At 41.0% G+C, this 21,593-nt stretch overlaps 1 protein-coding gene across 1 annotated transcript in view; it reads right to left on the bottom strand.

Annotated features, from left to right (window-relative positions):
* Positions 1 to 1,358: 1,358 nt before the first annotated feature.
* The window catches only part of EPB41L4B (erythrocyte membrane protein band 4.1 like 4B), a 181,790-nt gene continuing 161,555 nt past the window's right edge, over positions 1,359 to 21,593 (bottom strand). The window contains exons 23-25 of the mRNA XM_074899418.1: positions 11,532 to 11,600; positions 7,677 to 7,840; positions 1,359 to 6,084 (exon numbers count right to left, since the gene is read on the bottom strand). Coding sequence (XP_074755519.1) covers positions 6,015 to 6,084; positions 7,677 to 7,840; positions 11,532 to 11,600 — 303 coding nt within the window. The 3' untranslated portion in view covers positions 1,359 to 6,014. The remainder of the gene's footprint in view (positions 6,085 to 7,676; positions 7,841 to 11,531; positions 11,601 to 21,593) is intronic.

The following is a 21,593-nucleotide window of genomic DNA, read 5'->3' as shown; positions in this document are numbered from 1 at the left end:
GTTGCAATTGGGCATGGGGATCCCAGTGCTAGCCAGCCTCAGAGCCTTCGGTGCGGTTGGTGAGAGCATGGCCATCGCCTTTCAGGAGGGCTGGGGTTTGTTCCACCACCTGTGTCTGCACCTGTACGGGCACCTTCCCACCCCACTGCTGCAGCAGGATTTGTGCAACACAGTCAGTCTGGTAACTATTGCCTCATCTTTCCCCCCTGCCTCGAGTTAATAGTGCCTGCACACAAAGTCTGTTTTCTGCTCTAGAAAGCATGTCCTCTGAGAAACAGAATTTATCTCAATGACCTCGCACCCAGTTCCACAGATCAGTCATCTCATAATAAACCAAAAAATTGTTTAGATTTACATCTTTGAAGCCTTCACGCTTCTCAGTTGCAACCAAGTTACACAAGTCTTTGACAATTTTTCAGCATACAGCTTCTCATTCCCCTGCACCTCAGAACACTATCTCTTTAACAAAGACATGCATTAAGGGGAATTAATTAACTAGGTTTGCTGGCTAGCTAATCAATTTTCTTGGTACAAATTGAGTACTGATGGAAGAACATTGATCTGTTGCTTTCCCTGCATAGAGATTAAAAATAGATGAAAACCCAGTTGGAGAAATTAGGATGGGATCATATTCCTTCCAAATATAGTTTTGGCAACCTCAGAAAATGGGGTGAACGTTACTGGGATTTTATTTCATAAAAGTACAGGGAAAGTTAATGTCAAAAATGTCCTGATTTAGAGATCCTTCAACAAAAGAAAATGGAAAAGTTTTATTCTGAAAAAAATTTTCAGTTAGAGATTTAAAGAATGGCAAAATCAAGGGCAAAAATCTGAGTGAAATGTTTTAATTGTGTTAAAACAACAAATATTTACAATGACCAGACTTTGTTTGGTGTTTGGTTTTTTTTTTAATTTTCCTTCATGGAGCAGTTTAGTAACTTGGGTCTCTCAGCCCTGTGTGAAATGAAGATTTCTTCCCACCCCTCCACTCCAGTAGTGCTTTTCACCACCTTTTGAGCCCCAGCTGAAAGACCAGCAACATGCCATGTTTTGTGTTTCTCTACCTTGATCCTGCCAGTGTTTTTCCATCTCTGATATTCACCAAGGTGTGCCCCAACTAATGACTCAATAGATGATGGGCACCCTACAACACTGGTCTGTAACTTTAAGCTGGAGAAAACTCTCTGGACTTTTGAAGAAATTACCTGTTTTTCCCTAGGATGTATTTTTTTTTTATGAAGGTGAAACCACTTTATCCGCAACCAAATGTTTCCTTTAATTGGCATACTGCCCCGTGCCTCCTAAATGACTGATATGACTACAAATGGCTCAGACTCTGTGATATTTTTCATCTCGTTTATTGCAGGCATGAATACAGGAACAGGTAAACAGCTGAGCCGTAAAAGTTTCTCTCTAGGCATGTTTTCAACAAAATGCCATCATACACTGTCTGATGATACACGCTGCTACTCAGATGAAACAAAATGGGGTGAGCAATCTTACTCCAAAGCTGCTACCCACCAGTCCAAGCAGCAGCTGACAAAGAAGCCTTCTCCTCCACTTACTCTCTCCTTTCCCTCCTTTTCCACGTCATCTACAGGTTCTTTTACGGCACTTAACTCTACAAAACACAGTTGTGAGTCTGATCTTACATGCAATTACAGATCAGCCTCAGTATATTTATTGCAAACTCCTTGAACATCAGGACATTGAAAAAAGAAAAAAGAAAAAGGAAGAAACAATATTCCATTGCATAATTACGAGTAGGTTTTTGTAGCCAATGAACCAGAAATGTATTCGGGGGGGGGAAAAGAAAGAAAGAAAACCAAAGGATATTTGTAAACAGTTCAAACAAAACATGATGCTGCCTCTAATGAAACATTTCACTGCATTGCCAGCTCTGTTTCAAATGGGCACGTAGGCATCCTGTTGCAAGAGACTTGTGAAGCCACAAACTGAAACTTTGGAGGAGTTAATTTTCAAACATTGCACTTTCAGGGTCTAATTATGTTTGAAATGTGAAAAATCTGCACACGCTGTGGGATATGATAGAGATGTGGGATCTCAAACAACATTTCTAAAGGAAACCTGGTTATTCCTTTTAAAACAAAATAGTGAAAACAGCTGAACCACACAAAAACAAAGCACAATTGGTTGGCTTCTATAAGAGACTGCAATATGAGAAAATATTTAACTCCTTGCATAGCTATTTAAATGGCCAATAAATTTTGCTGGAATCACCCAAACATGACAACATTGCATTCTGCCGCTTAGAGACTTCACGCTGGAAAGCTGGGGTCTGCTGACCGGGTCAGAGCATCACTCGGGGCACTGTTAAAAGCCAGAGCCACCCCTGGTAGGCTTTGTCAGCATGGCTATAGCAGGAGGTTTCATCATTCTGTTCTCCCCGTAAGGGTTAAAAGCTGTTCGGGCAACAGGGTGTTTCTGATGTATATTTACACCTAACGCGCAAGGCTTTTGCTGGCAGAGCTACACTGATCACAAATCATACTTCAAAGCACCCCGGGATGATGTAGCCGTGTCGGCAAGGGTTTGCAATGTACACTTAACCAGAGGGATGGAGAGCAGGATTCATCTCACTTAACTTCAAGCAGTATAAAGGTAGACATTTAAGTCAGAGGCACCTCTGGAAGGCAGTTCCTTTGATCTCTCATCAGGTGAGAGTTGGACATATTAACATTAGGTGAGATGAGCCCTTTCCCAGGAGAGCTGAAGAGACAAATACCTTTCAGCCACCCTTTCCTGTCACCAGCTCTGGAGACCATGCTTCAGAAGGCTGCTGTTCAAATGCGTTATCTTTACACGTGTCAATGTACATGATAATGATAGCCTGTGCTGGGCTTCATGCTGCCACAACTACATATGCAAGCTCATTAAAGCTAGCTCAGATACTTCTGCGCTATTATACAGACATACCCTCGGGCAGAGTATCCTTTAACACCTGTAAAGTTAAAGTCTAGGGACAAATCTAGACTATCTGCCCCTCAGCATATATTCATCTTGACATTGTCTTGTGTACAGTAGTTTTGGGTAACAGGTGTCCTAACACTGTAATTCCCAACCAGAGGTGAGGCAGGAGTGTTTATTCAGAGGATGTGAAAACTGAGAGCTTAAGCGTGGCTGAAGAAGGTACGTAGTAAGAAAGAACAAGATGATGACATTCCACAGTTAAAAGTTTAGTCTGATATCAGTAAAACAGTTTTAATAAAGCTCCATTAGACTGCAGAGTAGGAAACGGTGGCAGCCAGTGGATAAGACACTAAAACAAGACAAGGCAACGTACTTGGGTCGTTCTGTGGAAAATATCCCACACGAACTAAGCGGCCACGTGAGCCTTCCCCTCTTCTCCTGGTGGGAACTGAGGAGGGAGGAGTCTCTGCTCTTTCTCAGCTATGCCAGGGCACACCTCAACTATAAAGACTTGGCCACTCTTAAGTAACTTTGGTTCACATTTCTTGTTTTCCAGTTCTGACTACTTCAGCTGAAGAATTTTTATACAACGGGAGCAAAATTTTGTGTTTAAAATAATAAACTAATGGCTTGTTCATGAGCTAGAACATCTGAATCAGGTATACAGTTTTACTAAAGGCTTTTGCTTATGAGACCAGACTGCCCTAATGGGGGCAATTGGATTTATTTGCCCCCAAACCTGAAGGCATATTGCAGGGTTCCCAAAGTCCACTCCATGGTAATCAGTACAACTGAAGTGTGTGTTCAGGTCTGTTTCTTCTGTTTTTCTTTGACAATGACTTTGTGAAACTGCCACCAGTTCACATAAAACTGGGGGTTGTGTAACAGCCAGCAGAAGACCAGATTCAGCTAGAGTCAGTGCTGTGCCATTCTCAACCTTACTTTGCCTTCCTCTCCCAAAACAGTACCTCTAATTACAATTTTATTTTATTTGTTCTTCACAATGTTCACTTTTACTTGGGCATAGACAAAATGTCCTGCTGTTTCTCCCTCCTCCAGTACCTTCTGGGAAGTGGTAAGAAAAGAGTAACAAGACATGGAAGATGCAGCCTTTTGTGTCTGTTGCATTTTCCTTTCCTTTCTGATTTCTTTACAGGGATTAATGTTCCTAATCCATTTGTAATAACTTCGGATTGATGGAGCAGCACATTAAACCATAAGGAACAGTGTCCTGGCACTGTAACTAGAAGGTGGACAGTGTACAAGTCACATCTGATTACCCAGCAAAGTCACCTGAGCACTCTGAAATCTGCAGTCCAGGTGTGTTTCTACGGCTCCTTGTGCCCATTGCTTATGTTGAGCTACTTCATTACATTTTGTAATGTGAGCTTCTACCTAACACTTGTGCTGTTTATTTTGCCCCAGTTTACGGCAACCAGACAGGTTTGGTTTTGTTGGATTTAACTGGGGAGTCTAATGCTAAATTCTTGTCCCAGTAAATATAAAATAGACAAGTCATTTTATATCTTCTCATTGCAATCCACAGTCCTACGATGCTCTTAAGAATTCTAATTTCAGAAAAAGAGCATAAACTAATTCTGAAGGAAACCCAGTCTCACAGCAATCACTTCCCAGCCTCCACGCAACCAAACTGCTTAAGCTGAGATAAAGCCATCATAATCAGTATCAAATTAAGGGCAATCTTTTATCTTAATACAAACAAGAGAACATAGTGTACAGAGTAACAGAAAAATATACATCTTCAGCCATACAAAACGCACAAAAGCTTTCCTGTTGGAAGAGTACCTTGTAGCTGACAGTCAGTTGTTGGTAACTTTCTAGATGACCCTGCACTACTGAACAGGGGGGAATGGAGAACACCTTTTTTTTTTTTCCTAGGAACTAGTTGGTAGCATTACCTGTATACCATAAACACCCTCCCTGGGGCTGCGGTTCTGCTAACAGTTGATCACCCACCCCATCTGATGCCTGAGATAGCTCCACTGAACATAGAGGCTGCTTGCGTGCTGGAGGTGAACGGGACGTATAGCCAGGTGTACCCTCCACTAGGTTTGCTGGTACACACGTGCTGATTAGTAGAGTGAAAAAATGGGTGTAGACATAGCTATGCCATAAACTATCATTGTTATTCTTTGAAGTGATCGATTCATGTCAGCCAGGGGGGCGGTTTATCTACCCACCAAGGAAAAAGTCTTCCCTGCGCAAGCTACATCCACACCACTGAGGCTCTGCAAGGGCAGAAGCTGAGTGTGGGCAAGCCCCAATGCTTAGGCAACCTGGAGAAGGTAAAACTTCTCACTTAGTTAAAAAAAGTCAGTATCAAGCTAGAAAGTCAGTAGCAAATTACTTTAAACAACGGATTTTTTTCATTAATGGAAATATGGTAATATTTAGTTGAAGGTTTAGAGCAAGATGACAAGCAATAGGGAGCGTCGGGTGGGTATACCTGTATGATGGGGTGTCTTTCCCCCTTGCAGCTATTTATATCTCTGAGTGAAGGTTAAGGTTAGGAATTTAATAAGACAGCCGTTTATTTTTCTGTGGAGACTAACAGTCCTGGGGTTAGGATGTAATAATCATTCTTCTGCTTTAAAAATGGTTCTTTAACAAACAGCAGTAGCTCATTGCAATTTTCAGTTGTACAAAATGACATATTTTCTATGTTACTATCAAAATATTCTGCATAACATTAATTTCTGTGCACTTATTAACATATGTACAGAACAGTGTTTCCCAATAGAAATCAGTATGTTCCTTGCTGATCCTTTTTGCCCTAGATTTACCAAAACCAAACCTGAAATTAATTGTGTTAATAGTATAAAATCTCAGGAGTGATAAAGGATTGAAGGTTTATTTCCCAGCAGCAAATGAATAAAGGAACTCCTTCAAGTTAAAGTCTAGCTGAGACTTAATTTTAACCAACCGTGGTGAATCCAGGCGAGCCAGGAATATCACACATTTCCCGATGCATTATGTTGAGTACACAGAAGCAGAGGAATGTAAACAGACAGAAGGCACATGAAAGGCCCCAATCCATTCTCCATCTGATGGAAGTGCGAATTTCATAATTCTGTCATCAAGAGTCTTTTCATCATTTTCTCTCTCTCAAGTTCACGCCTCAGAGTCTCAGCGCTGTGTAATTAATGCACAAACAGCCAATTATGGGAACAACAATAAGTCTCAGATTTCAATTTAAAATAATTAACATTTTCAAAATACCAAAGGAGGGGGAAAAAAGGTCAGACTCAATTCAGTGAAAAGGCTGATAACTGACGGCTGATTCAAAAACAAGTACTGCTTGATATTTCTGAAGAGCAAACAGAGGCAAGAAAAAGGACATAAAAAGACCCACATGGCAAAAGAGTTTAGGACTTAATCTCATCCCCATTAAAGGCTACTGATTTCAAAGGAAGCTGGACTGGGACTCTAAAAATGAAACAGCTACAGTAAATGACATCACAAAAGACTGGTGTTACAGCCTTCTGCTCCTTGGCATGGTCTGATATTGGGGGATATCTATAAATGCCGAATTTACTACAGTCCTGCACACATCAGAGTTGGGAAGCAGAGCATGAAGTCCTTGCTCTCACACACCTATTCACTCCAGAGCCTGTGGGCTCTGCAACACTGGGGAATGCCCTGGGTTACTGATTCCATTTCTTAATAAATAGTGCAGGGAAAAAAAAAAAAAACTAAAAACCTGTTTACTGTGTTGTGCTGAGAGTTAAGTATCTAACAATTGTAAATCAGTTTGCAGAGTTAAACTGCACCGCAGAAACCCTGCAGCCCTTTCATGGACAAGCAGGCGTGGAATAACCCACAGGGCTCAAGACATCCTACAGAAGCTGAGTTCAGCACTGCAGCTTCAGAATTACATTTTCACTGGAACGATAAATTTTTAGATGAGTTAGCAATGTTAAACAAGTGTGCAGGTGTAATTAAACCAACATCTGCAAAAAAAAATTAACAAATTAAAATGGGAATTGACTGTGAATCCAAAAGTAAAAAAGGCTCATTTATTATGATGCCAAATAAATATTTTTTGACATAAGCCTAGGACGTTTTGTGCTCCAGAATTATTGAGTATATCCACTCCTACATCTGTATTCAGTAAATTATCAGCTTGGGAATTCAGCTTTGATTAAATTCTAGAATAAGAAGCCAGCATGCAAAACCGGTAGGATGGAAAAACTGAAAACTAAAAGCAGGCTGCCTGTGGAAAGATGGGATGGTTTGTGGTTTCTCTGAGAAACTACAAGAAAGACCACTGTAGCTTGACATTACTAAAAAAAAAAAAAGAAAAAGAAGGAAAACCAGTGTCTGTTTTTCATTTACAAGAGCAGACATTTCTCAACCTCAGATTTACCCCATGGACATTTAATTTCAAAAACCAAATTGCAACAGCAATTGTTAAAAGAAAACCTTTGTGGTTCAGACAAAATTACTTGCCTGAGGAAAATCTGCAGAACCCTTTCTCTCCAGGCCATTGGCCATAGAAATGGCTGCCGCAGTTAATTAAGGTAGGCTTTTTTTCTCAGAGCAGATATGAGTTATAGATGTTTCTTTCCATAACTCACCTATTCTGAAGTAGGTGTGAAGCAGCAAATGGAAACCTTTTGGTATCAGGAGAAATAGCAGCTTATAGTAATTATGATAGAAAAAGATAAATCAAGCTGATTAATGCAGAGAGCATCATAGTATTTCATGAAAGAATTGCACAGTACCTGTCTGCCAGTGAAATCGGTTTATGTGACGTATAGACTGTCTGGACTGTTGTAGTTGGTACAGTCTCTGCCAAAGATCTCAGTACGGGCGATGGAGTTACCAGTGTTATCTTAGGAGATGACTGCACCGCACAGCATTGTAATTTGCTGTCTGTAAATTCTGCCTGCAAAAAAAATGTATACAGACACAGAAAGAAAAAAAGTGTAGATTAGCTTCTACTGCTCTTGCTACCTTTCACCATCCAATTCATTGCCAAACACTCAGGAACAACAACTAATAACAAGCAGGAGGCTGTAGCTATTGCTGCTCAGTGCAACCTCTGTAGATGCTGCACAGCCACCTCTTTTGATGGCTCTTGCAGAGCTGTGCCTGAGGGACAAGCCTGATGGCAACATGAGCTATGTGAGATGTAACTCCATGTATGGGACTGGCAGCATTCAGATAAAAGACATAATCAGTTTGGAGAATGCTGCTCGTTATTGTGTTTTCCCTAAAAATAATGCAGAACACTGACCACATGAGATTGCTGGGCTATTCTTCAGAAATCCTATACAATTTGCTGCTGGGTCCTCTGACTACTATTTGTTTTGTAACAGCCAGGAGTCTGGGTTTGTAGCAGTTGGTGTTTGAAAGTGTCCATCCCTTTCCCACATTTGCCAACTGCAACACTTCTCCAGAAATATTCTTGCAGTACACAGTGACAGGCAGTGTTAAGGCAGCACTGAAGTGCTGGTTTAAGACAAACAGTAAGCAACCATCTGTCTTTCAGGTGAGGCATATCAGCACTGTAGTACGGCAGCAAAGATTGGCCAGCCTGTAACACTGGAGGGGGAATCCCTAAAAATAAACCAGCCCTGTCTTGCTCTTTGGCATGGACTATTTCTCATGCCAAACCACAGTGGGTAGTGCCTGTGGTGCAGGTATGACCCTGACCTGGGAAGAGCACAGAGTAACTGCAGTTGGTCAGTGCCTCAGGACCATTAGGGTATGCTCCTACTGGTATCAGCTGCATTTCTTTCTTGACAACTTTTTCTTCTGAACTTGGTTCACACTTTAAGGCAGGGAGGAAGAAAAGTCACCATCATGTTTCAACTAAACACATCGGATATGCTCCAAAACAACCTCCGAAGCAAAAGGAATTCCATTAATTCCACAAAATTAGTAAAAAGGAAATTATAAAACCAACTAAAGAAACTCTCCCTCCAGCCCTGGCCAATTACATGTGTAATTACTGGCTAATACAACCTGTTCAAACTTCTCTTTCATTCAACTTTTAAAACTCAGCCTTACAAGCTTCAGGGGTATCAAATCTGGCATTCCTCATAGAGGATCCCCATCCTCTGAGGACTGCCAGATCTCACTTTACGGCATGAGGAGGCACCACTCTGTGAGGCTGATGTAAATACTCCCAGCCTTACTGAAATCAGCAGAGTGATGACAAATTACAGTTGCTGAAGAACTGCTCTGAGTCCTAAAGTGTATTTGCTTTGGAAAATGGTTTTATGGTATATATCCAAAGCATCTTTTTATATATATATCTACTTGCACAGTGTGTTTAAGCCAAATATTTAACTGGTCTAAACAGATATAATTTCATTACTTTAGATCTATGTATGAGATTCATACCAACCTGAAAATATGGTCATCAAGCCTGCCATTTCTCTACAGAAATCTCTGAAATTCCGAGGGTTTCCTGGCATGAAGCTTATTTTTAAACATTCCAGGCAACCAAGTTCTCTAATTCTTCCTCTGATAAAATCAACACAACTCCATATACACCACCAGATTAGAAGCCCTATACAAAAGGTAAAGCCTTCCAAATGTCGCCGTTCATAACTTTTTTCTCCTCAGTAACTTTTCAATGTTTTGTGTCAAGCAAAAAAAAAAAAAAAAAGAAAGAAAAAAAAAGTGAAGGGGAAGCAAGGAAAAGAAAAAGAAAAAACCCCAAATAAACAAGGAAAAAGATTAACAAATGTAACCATCTGGGACTGTGTGTGACAAGAATATTCAGAGTCAGATCTGCGTGCAAGTCCTAGCACTGACCTAGACCTTTCCCTTACAGATCCTGCCTGCGGCGTAGCCATCTACACGCCTTCAGTGGGGCCTATACATTGGGATGAAGTGAAACACTGCTGGGGAGAAGCACGTCTCTTTGGGCTGGAACAGAGGATCATGAAACACAGGACCAAAATCTAATTGACCTTCCTAATTGTTTTCCCATCTTTATGCGGTCCTCTAGGTAGCTGCTTGTTTACCACAGATATTTGTATATAACTCACTAAAAGGATTGTATGGAATCATATGATTGAACACACACCATCAGATTTTTATTGTAATGGTGTTTTAAATATTTGTGGTCTGGATTCTGTTCTCCACACTACCCAAGGAAATCAGACTCTATAGGAGAAGAGGGAATTTCAGGAAGATTAGTTTGAACTTTACTTTGCTGCTTCTCTCCCAACAGAGAATAACAACAATCTCAACATTTGAATTTGCCATGAAACAGCCATTTTCTTCAAGATGGAAATTTCTGTTGGTAAGTATATCAGGGTAGCTTCTGTTCATATTTTAAAGGTCTATCCCCCCCTCATGATGAAAACATATTTTATGTAGCCCTCCTAAATTTTGCTTTCATTGTAATTGTCATAGGCAGAAAAATATTTTCCTGACAATAGTTATTAATTAGTGGGAAAGCTATTCTGGGCATATCTTTTTGCTTATATAAAGTAGTACTATGAAAGACACAAACACTGTAACTTCGGTTTAGCTTTTACCACAATTGTACTATCTGGACTTGACTGACCTAGTGAAAAGTTGCTGTGACATATTCCCATGTATTTTCAGGTACCTTCCGTTAGAGCTCAACAGTGACACTGATACAGCTTGGGAAGCCTAATTCTGACTTTAAAACACATATTTGGAGAAAAACAGCATTTAGATCAAATCCCATAATCAGGTTTATTGTGAAAGAAAAGCCTCCTTCTTTAAATTGTTAAATGCACGTGGCCCAACAGTGATTGAAGTTACTTATCTCTGATTATATGCCAGATATGGATTGCTGCTATCAGTAAAAGTTAAGGTTAAAGTCTGAAATGCTTCATTTTGTGAATGTAATTTTAAAACTGTAAGTCAGTTACTGTAGCTTATAATTATAATCAGAGAGTGTTTCTTACAGAGTAAATAATTTTGTCCTATTTATTACATGCCTCCCTTAAAGCAGGACTTAGATTGGACTTATTTTTTAAATTGTCAAATAATTGTTTCCTGTTTGTATGTAGTTCACCTTACCAAAACCCCTAAATCCCAACTTCTGTGAAAGTTTAACAAGAATTAAGTTCAATACTTGATTCAAGTTCTTAAGTAAACATGGGAGTTTATACAAGGATACCATTGTAGTCGTCAACAGGCTAACTACAATTCTTCCTTAAAAGTCGGACGTAAATTCAATGAAATCAGGCCTGTCTTTGTGATGGCACAGCAGGCTGTTTCAGGCAGGAGGCCATGCAATTGCTAGACGGAGGACTAAGTCTTCCCATTCCCTTACTGTTCCTTGGAAAGATGCTATGGAGCTTCACAAGTGTCCTCTACAGTCCTGAACTGAACAACATTTTGCAATCAACCACATTAGCAGTAAGCCTTGACCTTTAACTCTTAGTCCTCTGTCTAGTAAGCAGCAATGTCTGAATGCAGGCAAGTTAATTATTTGTATAATGGGGACATTTAACCGATTAGCACTCTAATTTCTACTTGGAATTTTTTTTGCGGACTGCTTAGCACATAAGTTTCTGACACTTAAAAAAAATCAGTTGGAATTGTGTTAAATACACAGTCTTTTAGTTGCACGTTCTACTTACAGAAAACTGTGGTACTGTTGTAAAAGGATCGAAAAAAGGATTAGATGTATCAGCAGGGAATGTCTTTATCTTTAAAAAAGATAAAGAAAAAGATGTTACTTTCAGAGCATAAAAATGCAAAAGAAAAAAAAAAGCAGCAAAGCATTGCAACTACAGTGACATATCCAATAAATTAGAGCAGTTCAGCAGCGCTTGGACCAGACCAAAAAAGACCCCTCCAAAAATGTATACAGAAACCCAATGATGAATAGTCAAAGCATAAATATGAAAACTTGATAAATTAATTTTACCATGTAATTAAATCTGTTGTGCAAATATGGAGCTGATTGCATACAACCTATCTTCCAATTCTGTCAACAGCCATTGGGTTATTATCTGCTTCCTTCAGCCAGCACTATATTTTAAAATATGTAATATGAAGTGCAGAAACTTTGGCTAAAGAACTTGTGCTTTACATATTTTAGACTTCCAAATTTTCAGTTACACAGTTGCTGCCAAAGACAAACAATCACGTAAGGTGGGATTGAAGGAAAACCATATTTTAAAAAGGCACTGGGGACAACTGTTTGTTTCAAGCAGCCACAAGGACCTGTGTTGGGAGGAGGGCTGTGGATAAAGGATGACCTTAGCAGTTCCTTTTGACAGAGAGGTGAGAGACCAACACAACCACGTGTCAAGAAGCCTGAGGAGCTCCCAGGGCTTGGTCCATGAGCGTGTGGTCACTGGTGTGACTAGGCCCTGCTGGAAGTCCTTCTGCCCTTAAAATAATTTCAAACATTAACTGAAATTAAATAAATATTAAAAGCAGCAACAATCTCTGTCCAACTTCATTGTGAATGCTGTTTCTCATGATTTCCCTCCTTAGAATGCATACGTTATTCATTCATTCAAAGAGATGACAAAATAGCAAATAAAGGTATCAATTTTTGAACTGCACTTCATGCTTTCCATTTGGAAAACCGCATTTTTCACTGTAAAGGTGTGTTTTTCACTTTATTATAGAAACTGCCGTGCATTTGTTTGTTATGCATGTCTTCAAGCATAACTCTAACTACAGCTATATAACTGTTGTTTAATAATGAGCAAAGCTACCCTGAGGGCCCTGAGCCCTTCTAGGCCAAAGCAAACCTGAAATTATGACGTCAAATATAATTACGTAAATGTATAGTGTTTATTTTGTAAATAAAATAACAGAAACATTGGTTTATAAGGATGCCAAGGGAAATTAACAGCCATCTGTGGGCCCACTTCTGCAAACATGTGAAATTAATCTTGGCTTTAATTGTCAGGCTTCGTACACATGAGGAATATGGATAGCAAAGATATAGTTAAGCATGTAAATACCTTTTTAACAGAATAAAGGTGTTTATAAGTCAATTATACAGGTGCAAATGAACAAACGACTGCGCAAGGGAGAAACTCTTTCAAATCACAATTTTCCATGTGAACATATTAAAGAAAATTTCACACTCCTTTTATAGTCCTATATTCACGTCTGTTAGCAAAGTGTATGAATACCAAATTGCTGATTGAACCTACTCATTGGATTGAAGCAGTAGCTCCTTGTAATTTTGTTATATCATACCCAGAGCCAAGTCTGTCAACACAAAACATGGACAGCTGTAGCATGTCTCTCTCTTTTGAGAGACAGCAAATACTCATGAGCCCAGGTTGTCATTCTCAGGTTGCAGAGGGTTTACAATGTGACGTTAAAGTACAAAGTACGAGTGCACTCCATTACAAACACAATCTTGGAGCCAAAGGGATGGGAAGTTGGTTGCTCATATGCAGTATGAGTTTGATATTCTACAGCCAAAATCTCTCTAATTTTGCAGATTGGTCTCATTAAGGAAATGAAGTGCAGTTACTGAATACAGAAAAGAAAAATTACACAGAACAATATTTGAGAGCCCACTGGGATTTGGGAGCAGAGGCTCATAAGAGGAGTCAACCCTGATTACAGCACTGCGGCACACAGCCATGCAGAATACTCTCTTGCAAAATCAGTACTGCAATTTGTGGATGTGCCTGAGGCCAGCCTACGTAACAAAACACAGAAAAATAATGGTTAATCTGTCTTAGATATCAGCTGTCAGCTCCCACAGGCAAAGCAGAGAGACATCACTATTGTCTCCTCACCACTGGCAGGAGGTTCTTATCTATTGATGGCTTGGCTCTTTGAGTAGGAAGTAGGTACAACATCCTCATCCATGCAACAGCAGAAAAATTCCATATATTTGACAACAATTTTCAGACTGAAGATATGCAGGCTGAGGAGACAGTAGTGTGGAAAGCATCAGTTAAGCAACTGGTTTATGTGAAACTGTATTTGGAAATTTGAAAGGTTTTTTCACTCTGGAATATACTTTGGCCTGACTGTCCTGCATGTTCGCCACAGCCAGCAGTGTGCTGACAACAGCAGCAGTTGCCAGCACCTGGGAAAAGGAAGAAAACCCTGTGACTCCCACCCTACTACACAGGGAAAGCAGTGTCATGTGTGAATCTCTTCTTGACCCTTGACTTGGAGTTGCATTTATTGCATGGAGTCAAAACTCTCAGAGTAGCTCAGAAAGCAAAACAACTCCATGACCAGAACAGAAGGCAAAGACCTAAATGTTATGCATTCCTCACTCAGTACATATCCTCTCTCCCTGCCCTAGGAGGAAGATATACCACACCTTTAAAGCAGACCCTAAACTTTTCCTGGGTGCTTTCTTCTCCCTGCTGCAGCAGCATCTGTTGAAAGATGCCATCTGAGGACAGATAAAGGAAGAAGAGCAGAGCTATCTCCATCACCGACCACAAACCTGCAGTTTCTCCAGCCTTTGGCTACCTTCAGCAGCTTCCAGACTGTACCTGGAATTGCAAACACAAGGGGAAAAAGAAGAGGGAAGAGGAGGTGGGCAGCTCTGTGTGCAGGGCAGTCTTGCGAAGCTGAATTGTAGCTGCTCACATGTAGCAAAACACAGTGTCTGCTAGCACGTGGATTGCCTAGAGTCAAGCTGCTGAGGTATTGTGACTACTTTGGTAGAAGACAAAACAAGAGAAGTAACAGTTTGGAATTTTACAGCTGAGCACAAAAATTCCTGTGGTGGCAGGTGGAGCAGCAATCACATCCACACTGCAGAGCTGCTCAGATGAGCACATTCTCGCACAGTCAGGCTCTTCCACAGGAGCAAAAAGGACTAACCAGTGTCACAGGGGCTGCAGGAGTATGATGAGCAACAAGAGGTCAGAGCTATGCTCTCGATAACAGTGTAGACAGACTTTTAAGTATAAAACTTGATTTCAAGCACACCCGCTCTCTCTGGAGGGGTGGAAACAGCCTTGCAGCCAAAGTCACAACCATAAAACAACCTTTAAGTCAGGTCCCATAAGTAACCGTCACTTCACAGGGGCATGACATGAAAGGGGAGGGAAGGCGTTCTGCATGCCAGCTGCATGTCACATGCTGAGGGTTTGTTTCACAAACCTCAAATGCCCCTTGCTTGAAAGGTCAGGGTGTATTACCATAGCAGAACTACTTGGGACACATATCTCCTTGTCTGGAATATTTAGCTTGGCAAGCCGAAAATTTACTAAGCTTAAAAGAACAGTTGACTCTTAACAAAAAGAAAGAAAAAAACAAAATAATACCAAAAGGATCAGTACAGTCTCAGGAAAAGTCCAGTGGTCAAGTAATCTTTAAGGAGAAAAATCTGAAAACCAGTCAATATATAAGTCACATTGATTTTGTGGGAAAATGAGTCAAATCTTATTCCTCTGTGTGTAATTTTCTGCTAGTACTCAAAGATTATTGTTGCATTATTAGCTGTCTATTGGGGTGACATATTTTGGAGGTATCTTTGCCACAAACAGAAAGAATTAACAGCACTAATTTTCTTTGATATATATACTGCAAGGAAGAACGAAAGAGGGTGAAGGAAGAAAAGGGACAATGGGACAAGAACCCTCCCCTTTTCTTTGCATTTGTGCAAAGAGTTCTTCTGGATAGAATTTAAAATCTCAGTAAAAACAACTGTACTTTCCTGAAACACCTTTTAGATGGGTTAGGATAAAAAAACCCTGTAACTTTCTCATAGAAGCAAATGGAAGTGAAGGGAGACAGAGTACTTTTATCAGGTTAATTGATATCAAAATAGCTATTTTTGGTATTTCGATCATAAGGGAATATTACAAATGTTCTTGCTGTGACAAAAAAATACCACTTTTGGGAAAAGTGGGCTTAATTTGGATATGTTTTCTTACATTTGGGGTAGTCAGTATATTCACAGCCCTGCCACAACTTACTTGCCTTCTACAAAGGTCTTGTAACATTTTCTACTGTTAACACTTCACTCCCATCCCGTGCACCTTGACTGGAGGTCTTTATAACATGATGGAGAACATGCATGATCTCAGTTGGTTCACACTGTCACTTTGTATACTGGCCAGATGGAAGACAAACTTTAGGGCAAACACTTCACTAGATTCCTGTGCATTGCAGCACAAGCAGAGCTGCTAACACCTGAAATGGTGTCATAAACATGTCCCTCAGTATACACATATAGCCAGAGGAATAGTCTGTGGTGCTTTATTTCGAAATACATGCTATAATTTAAATACCATCACATCCATGTAACACAGAGACTTGTTTCTACTTATCAAATTAGAAAAGATCAGCAGCCGAAACTTCTGGAATACATTGCATCAGCATTTCCCACTCCTGACGTGTACTGTGACTTTAAGAACACCAGTTAACCATTAGACCTGGTTTCCAAAACCAGTGATACCATTCTGGACTCTGCAGTTGCTCAGTAAAGCTCCTTGTCTGCTGTCATACCACTTCAGTGGCTGAAATGAATAATGAGGCGGAAAATGTAAAACCAAAGAGTTTCTGGTATTTTTCACCATGCAATACCCCCGTGGCCTAACAAATTCTTTTGAGTGGGAGTAGCTCCTGTCTCCAATGATAGATCACTCAGGTAATGTCAACCCCAGTTCACTCCCTTTGCGTGTGGCAACAAAACCAGCATGATAGGTAGACAGGTGTAATCACTGCCTGGATGCACAGGGCAAAAATCAGACCAAACCAGTGCAGTCCAATAAACTTGCAACAGGATGGAGATGTAAATCAGCAATACCATTGGCTAATCAGTCTTGGAAAAGGCTGTGTGAACTAAATACCTTGATGAACCACACGGTCCGAATACCATGCACGCTGCATCACAGGCCACCTTCTTTTCATGGGATGCAGGATTTTTCCTGCTTGTTGAAAATAGTGTCCAGGTGTCAGTGCCAGCAGACAGATTTCATTCCCCCACATTGAAGAGGGGCCCTTTTGCAGAAATGTACTATTGAAAACACCCTAAGGCAACAAATGTGAAGTTTCTGAAGAGGATGGGTTTCTTTGCAAGCTGCTAAGCCAGGGAGACACTATGTGTTCAAAACCTCCCTGCCTACTGTCGCTCCCTCTGGGGAGATAACACTGTGAAATCTCCCTCCTAGCTCCATCTGGTCTTTGGGTCTCCCTTGCTCATCTTGCAAATAACTGGTGGAGACTGGAGTTCAAGGAAATGCTTCAGGTAACATTCTCTGTCATCTAAGAACCAAAGCAAGTGATTCCAACTGTTTCACTTGTCTGACTTAACTACTTGGTGTGAGTTTCCACAGGACTGCAGGACTGCAGTACAGAGTTCCCTTCCCTGCAGGTACCACTTACTTCTTTTGATAAACTGAGAAAGCTCCATCTTGAAAGTCACGTTCATTCCATGGTATCCTTGCTGAGCCAAGTTGTCATGAGGTCCCCTCAAATGGTGAACTTGACATTCCTCTGCTCACCGATGTACGCCAGCCCTTCTCTGGACCTTGCTGCAGGCTGAGTCCACCTGTCCTGGAACGTGCCCTGGCAGCATGCACCACGTCCTTAATGTCTCACTGGGTGCTTATAGGGCTAATACTTTTCTCTCCGTCAGGTATTTTCCTCCCTCTTACAGTGGCTTTGCACAAGCCTTCATAACACAGAGGTGTTGTCAGAAAGTGGCTGTGTGGCTCCTTGGCTGTGCTCCAGGGGCTTCTGCCTCCCAAATGGATGCCCAAGGGAGTTCATGCGAATGATGCACAAGGTTCAGCCTCTGCTGAAGCCTGGCTTTGCTGCAGCTATAGCATTTCACAGATACTTAATGCATAGTAGTTTGTGGCTACAGTATAAGCTATACACTATTTACAAGCAGGTGTACCTAAAACACAGTAGTTAAGATGTCCCAATAATATCCTGAATCTTCATGCCAACTTTTGTACTAATTCGCAAGGTCAGTCCTGCAAATTGTGTTGGTGCTAGCACCCCTCTTATGCTGCCTTTAAAGACAGAGCACTCTGTTGATCTTCAATCTGAGGATTGCAATTACGGGTTGCGAGCAAAGTGATTTCAGAGGTATTGGGAGGGGACAGGGGATGAGGATAGTAACGTTACTAAGTCAACCCAGCATCTCTGCAAGTACATTGGAAGGGAATGCATATCCTGGATCATTTTTACAATGTAGCATTGCCTTGAGACTATTTTTAAGAAGACATTCTTCAAAAGAATACAGAATAAGAACAATTCAGATGTGATAAAAACAAGACAATGTCCATGCTCTCACAGTCTTAGGGATTTTCAGTACTATCTTGCTGATACTGTGAAGGCGAGCAAGCTTAAGCAGAACATAACCTCAGCATGGGCTGTCAGCCCAGTCACCATCCCCTGAGGAAAATGTGGCAAGGCAAAATGATGTCACAGTCCTGATGCTTGGCTAAAATTCAGACTAAAGATTGCAGCATTTTCTTGGTCTTTGTTTAAAACACAGAAATGAAGCAAACAAAAAGCAGTAGGTATGCTTGCTGAATATGGTTGCTCTCCAACATCGCTGCAGAAAAAGTCAGTTGTATTACTAGGACAGCTATATGCGAAGTCACCTTTTTTGCCCCTTGGTCTTTATCAATGAAATCAATGATGATCCAGTGCCAGGTGCCTATGTCACTTGCACAGCCAACAAAATCAAGTGGCGTCTTCTGCAGATGGAGGCTGTTGTCACAGAAGAAAGTCACTAAAGATGGATAACATGAAGAGGAGGAAATGAGTATTGTGGTTCCTGGTAGTTGAGTGTGCCCCAGGTAAGCCATATATTTCCTGATTTCACTGCCAGCAAGCAGACTGTACATGCATTTTGTACCAGATGAAAACTCACCACTAGCCACACCCGGTTATTTCTAAGCATAGACACTGACAGCTCATCATCCAATAACTGTTGGTTCACCATGCCTTATTGACATGGAGACATCAAAGGCAGGCACATTCCAACAAAGGCTGACTAACAACCACATAACATACCTGCACTTTTTCAAAAGCATCAGGATCACATTCCTCTATTGAAAAGTTATGATTAATGCAAACAGTGCACTGCCTGACCCTTGTCCAACACAACCAAATAGTTTGGCTTTCTACTGTAATCAATCTCTAACTTGTGTAAGAGCAAAAGCTGGCTGAAAGTCCTTAAATGTCTAGAAGTGCAACCAATCACAGTCTCCTTGAATGGCAGGATAATAAGAAATACTTTGCATTAATTTTCTGCCCTATTTTTCTGGGCTATTGAGCTCTGCCAAAATCCCCAGGAGTTTATGCAGTTCATTATTCTAAAGGAAAAGAATAGCACAGGTAGATTAAAGTCAGTGAAGCTGCAGAAAAAGTGTTAAAATTACAAGCTGGTGCACTCCTTACATATCTATCCAGAAGGACACTTAAGTGTATTTTCAACTTTAGCATGTGACTAGTCCCAGTGACAAACTGCAGCATTAATCTACTCATGTGCCTACAAATTTTGATGACCTCTCAGGGATTAGGATCTTCTCAAATACACATACAAGTGCCGACTGCTGCATTGTGCTGCAGTTTGCCAGTCTCACTACCCTAAAAGTCTGCTCTGAATTAAGCTTCTATATGACAACAATCCTTTCCCATCATAGTATGCATGTTGAAAAGGCTAGCATTATGGAAACAGAGCACTGGTTCTTTAAATGTAGTTGATACAAAACTATTAGATCCTATCAATAAGACCAACTCGAGTAGAAGCTGAAAGTCTGTAAGGAACAATGTTTTGCTTGGTTTAAGATTCATGCATGAACAAATTCCATCCCATATCTAGTAAATCTTTTCTGTTAAATGTTACGTATAAAAACCTATTTATTCATAACCTCACGCCCTTGGCTATGGAATCATTCATAGTACCAGCCACCAAGCATTGAAAAAGCACATAGTTTCTGTCTTGAACTGCAAGTAAAATCTTGTTGTGTTGAAAGACAACAACTTATTAGGCATATACATTTACAGATTCAAACACCTGCATTGTAATACTTTGACAGTTCAGTGCCATGAAACACACCAGATGCCTCTGTGTCTGTCAAGTCCCTCATTAAAGCAATCCAGTATCAAAGTAAATGTATTGTTCCTTTTCTCATCTTATTTCCATCTTTTCAAGAACAAATTGGGATGCTACCTTAAGAGCCAGTCTCCCAGTCTGAGACAATGTACTCAGGCATGTTCCATAGCTAAAGAGATTAGTCCCAACCAAGGGATAATCCAAAACAATTAGGGCTGTTAGCACATAACTTGCCCACCCTTAATTACAGCAGAAATTTCTCCTTTGGACTGAGAGGAAAAGTACAAAACTCTTCTACTTGGCCAGGGAATGACAGCAGTTTCAATGCCAGAAGGCTGTTCTATCGTTTGAGCAGAACTATTTCCCCATAATTTGTTTACTGGGCAAAGGATCCAGGGGATCCATTATTAAAGACATCTCTGTGAAAGTGTCTGAAGAAGATTATAATGGTACAGTGAACAGGAAAAGAAAAGGGAAATGGGAGAGAGGCCAAACAATGACAGTCCTCTCCTGGAGATCTGCTTGTGGCAATTCTTCAGAGGAAGAAATATACTGTGAATAAAATGTCACAGGCAGATCCTGGTCCCCAGTCAGTGACTTCCTGCCTATCCCAGCAGGAGCTTAGTGGGAAGCCAAACTGGGAGCTGGGGATTTCCTGTGAGGCATGTTTCCAGCACCACTGCCTCCAAGACCCCTTCCCAGCATCATGTGGTGATGGACAAGGCCAAAACACTGGCAACCTCTGCTGATGTTATGGTCCCTGGGAAGGCTATAGTTAACTCATTCAATTAAAAAAAACCCGTAAAGTCTTTCTAAAACGTAAGTGGAGCAGAAACTGGTCCTGTCACTGTCATAACTGGAGAACAATGAGGGGGTTTACAGCGATTGCTTTTAACGTTCTCCCCAAGAGCCCTAGGATAGATGAAGGTTAAGATCCAGGATACCCTGTTTTCTTGGCGGGGGGGAATGTCATTCTGATTTATTGTTGGGTTTTGGGGGGGGGGGGGCGTTTGTTGTTTTTTTTTTTTAATCCTGTGCCTGCTCCTTTTTGAGTGTGCTTTCTACGAGCTTGGGAACTAACTCTTCTTGGTGCAGGAATATGCCCACTTCAGCCACACTGTAGATGTGAAGAAATTACTTTACCCACACTGCCTCAGTGTCCCTGTTCCTGGTGAGGGAGAAAGAAGAAAGCACAATTTCTTCAATCCTTTTTCCAAACCACTAGCAGCAAGACAGAAGAGATCTGAAGGACAAGATCACTTTAGATGCACACACAAACATGGGCTCTGCTGACAACAGACATTTTGAATGGAACAAAGTCTGGGCAGCTCAGCCACTGATGCAAACACATGGACTCTATCTGGATGTGAGCACTTAAGCTTCATGGTTATTGATTTTGACAGTTTGCTCAACTCAGATGCAGCATGAGACAAGTGCCAAATTGTGCACAAATTCAGGTGGTCAGAAGCCCACTGTACTTGGCACATGATTTCCCATTTCCAGCACTGCCAACAGGGTTTTCAGCAGAGCATGTGCACATGGCTTGGTGTGTGTGCCAGATGGCATGGACAGCTCCTTCATCAAAATCCATCCTGGTAGTATCTGGCACTTTGCCAGCAGTAGCCAGGTGACATTCCACAGCATCAGAGCACTGGCAAGACTCTAGCCA

Source organism: Athene noctua, chromosome 2 (assembly GCF_965140245.1).
Source record: "Athene noctua chromosome 2, bAthNoc1.hap1.1, whole genome shotgun sequence".
Lineage (NCBI taxonomy): Eukaryota > Metazoa > Chordata > Aves > Strigiformes > Strigidae > Athene > Athene noctua.
The sequence above is the reverse complement of the archived record's forward strand: the minus strand, read 5'-3'. Positions and strand labels throughout refer to the sequence as shown.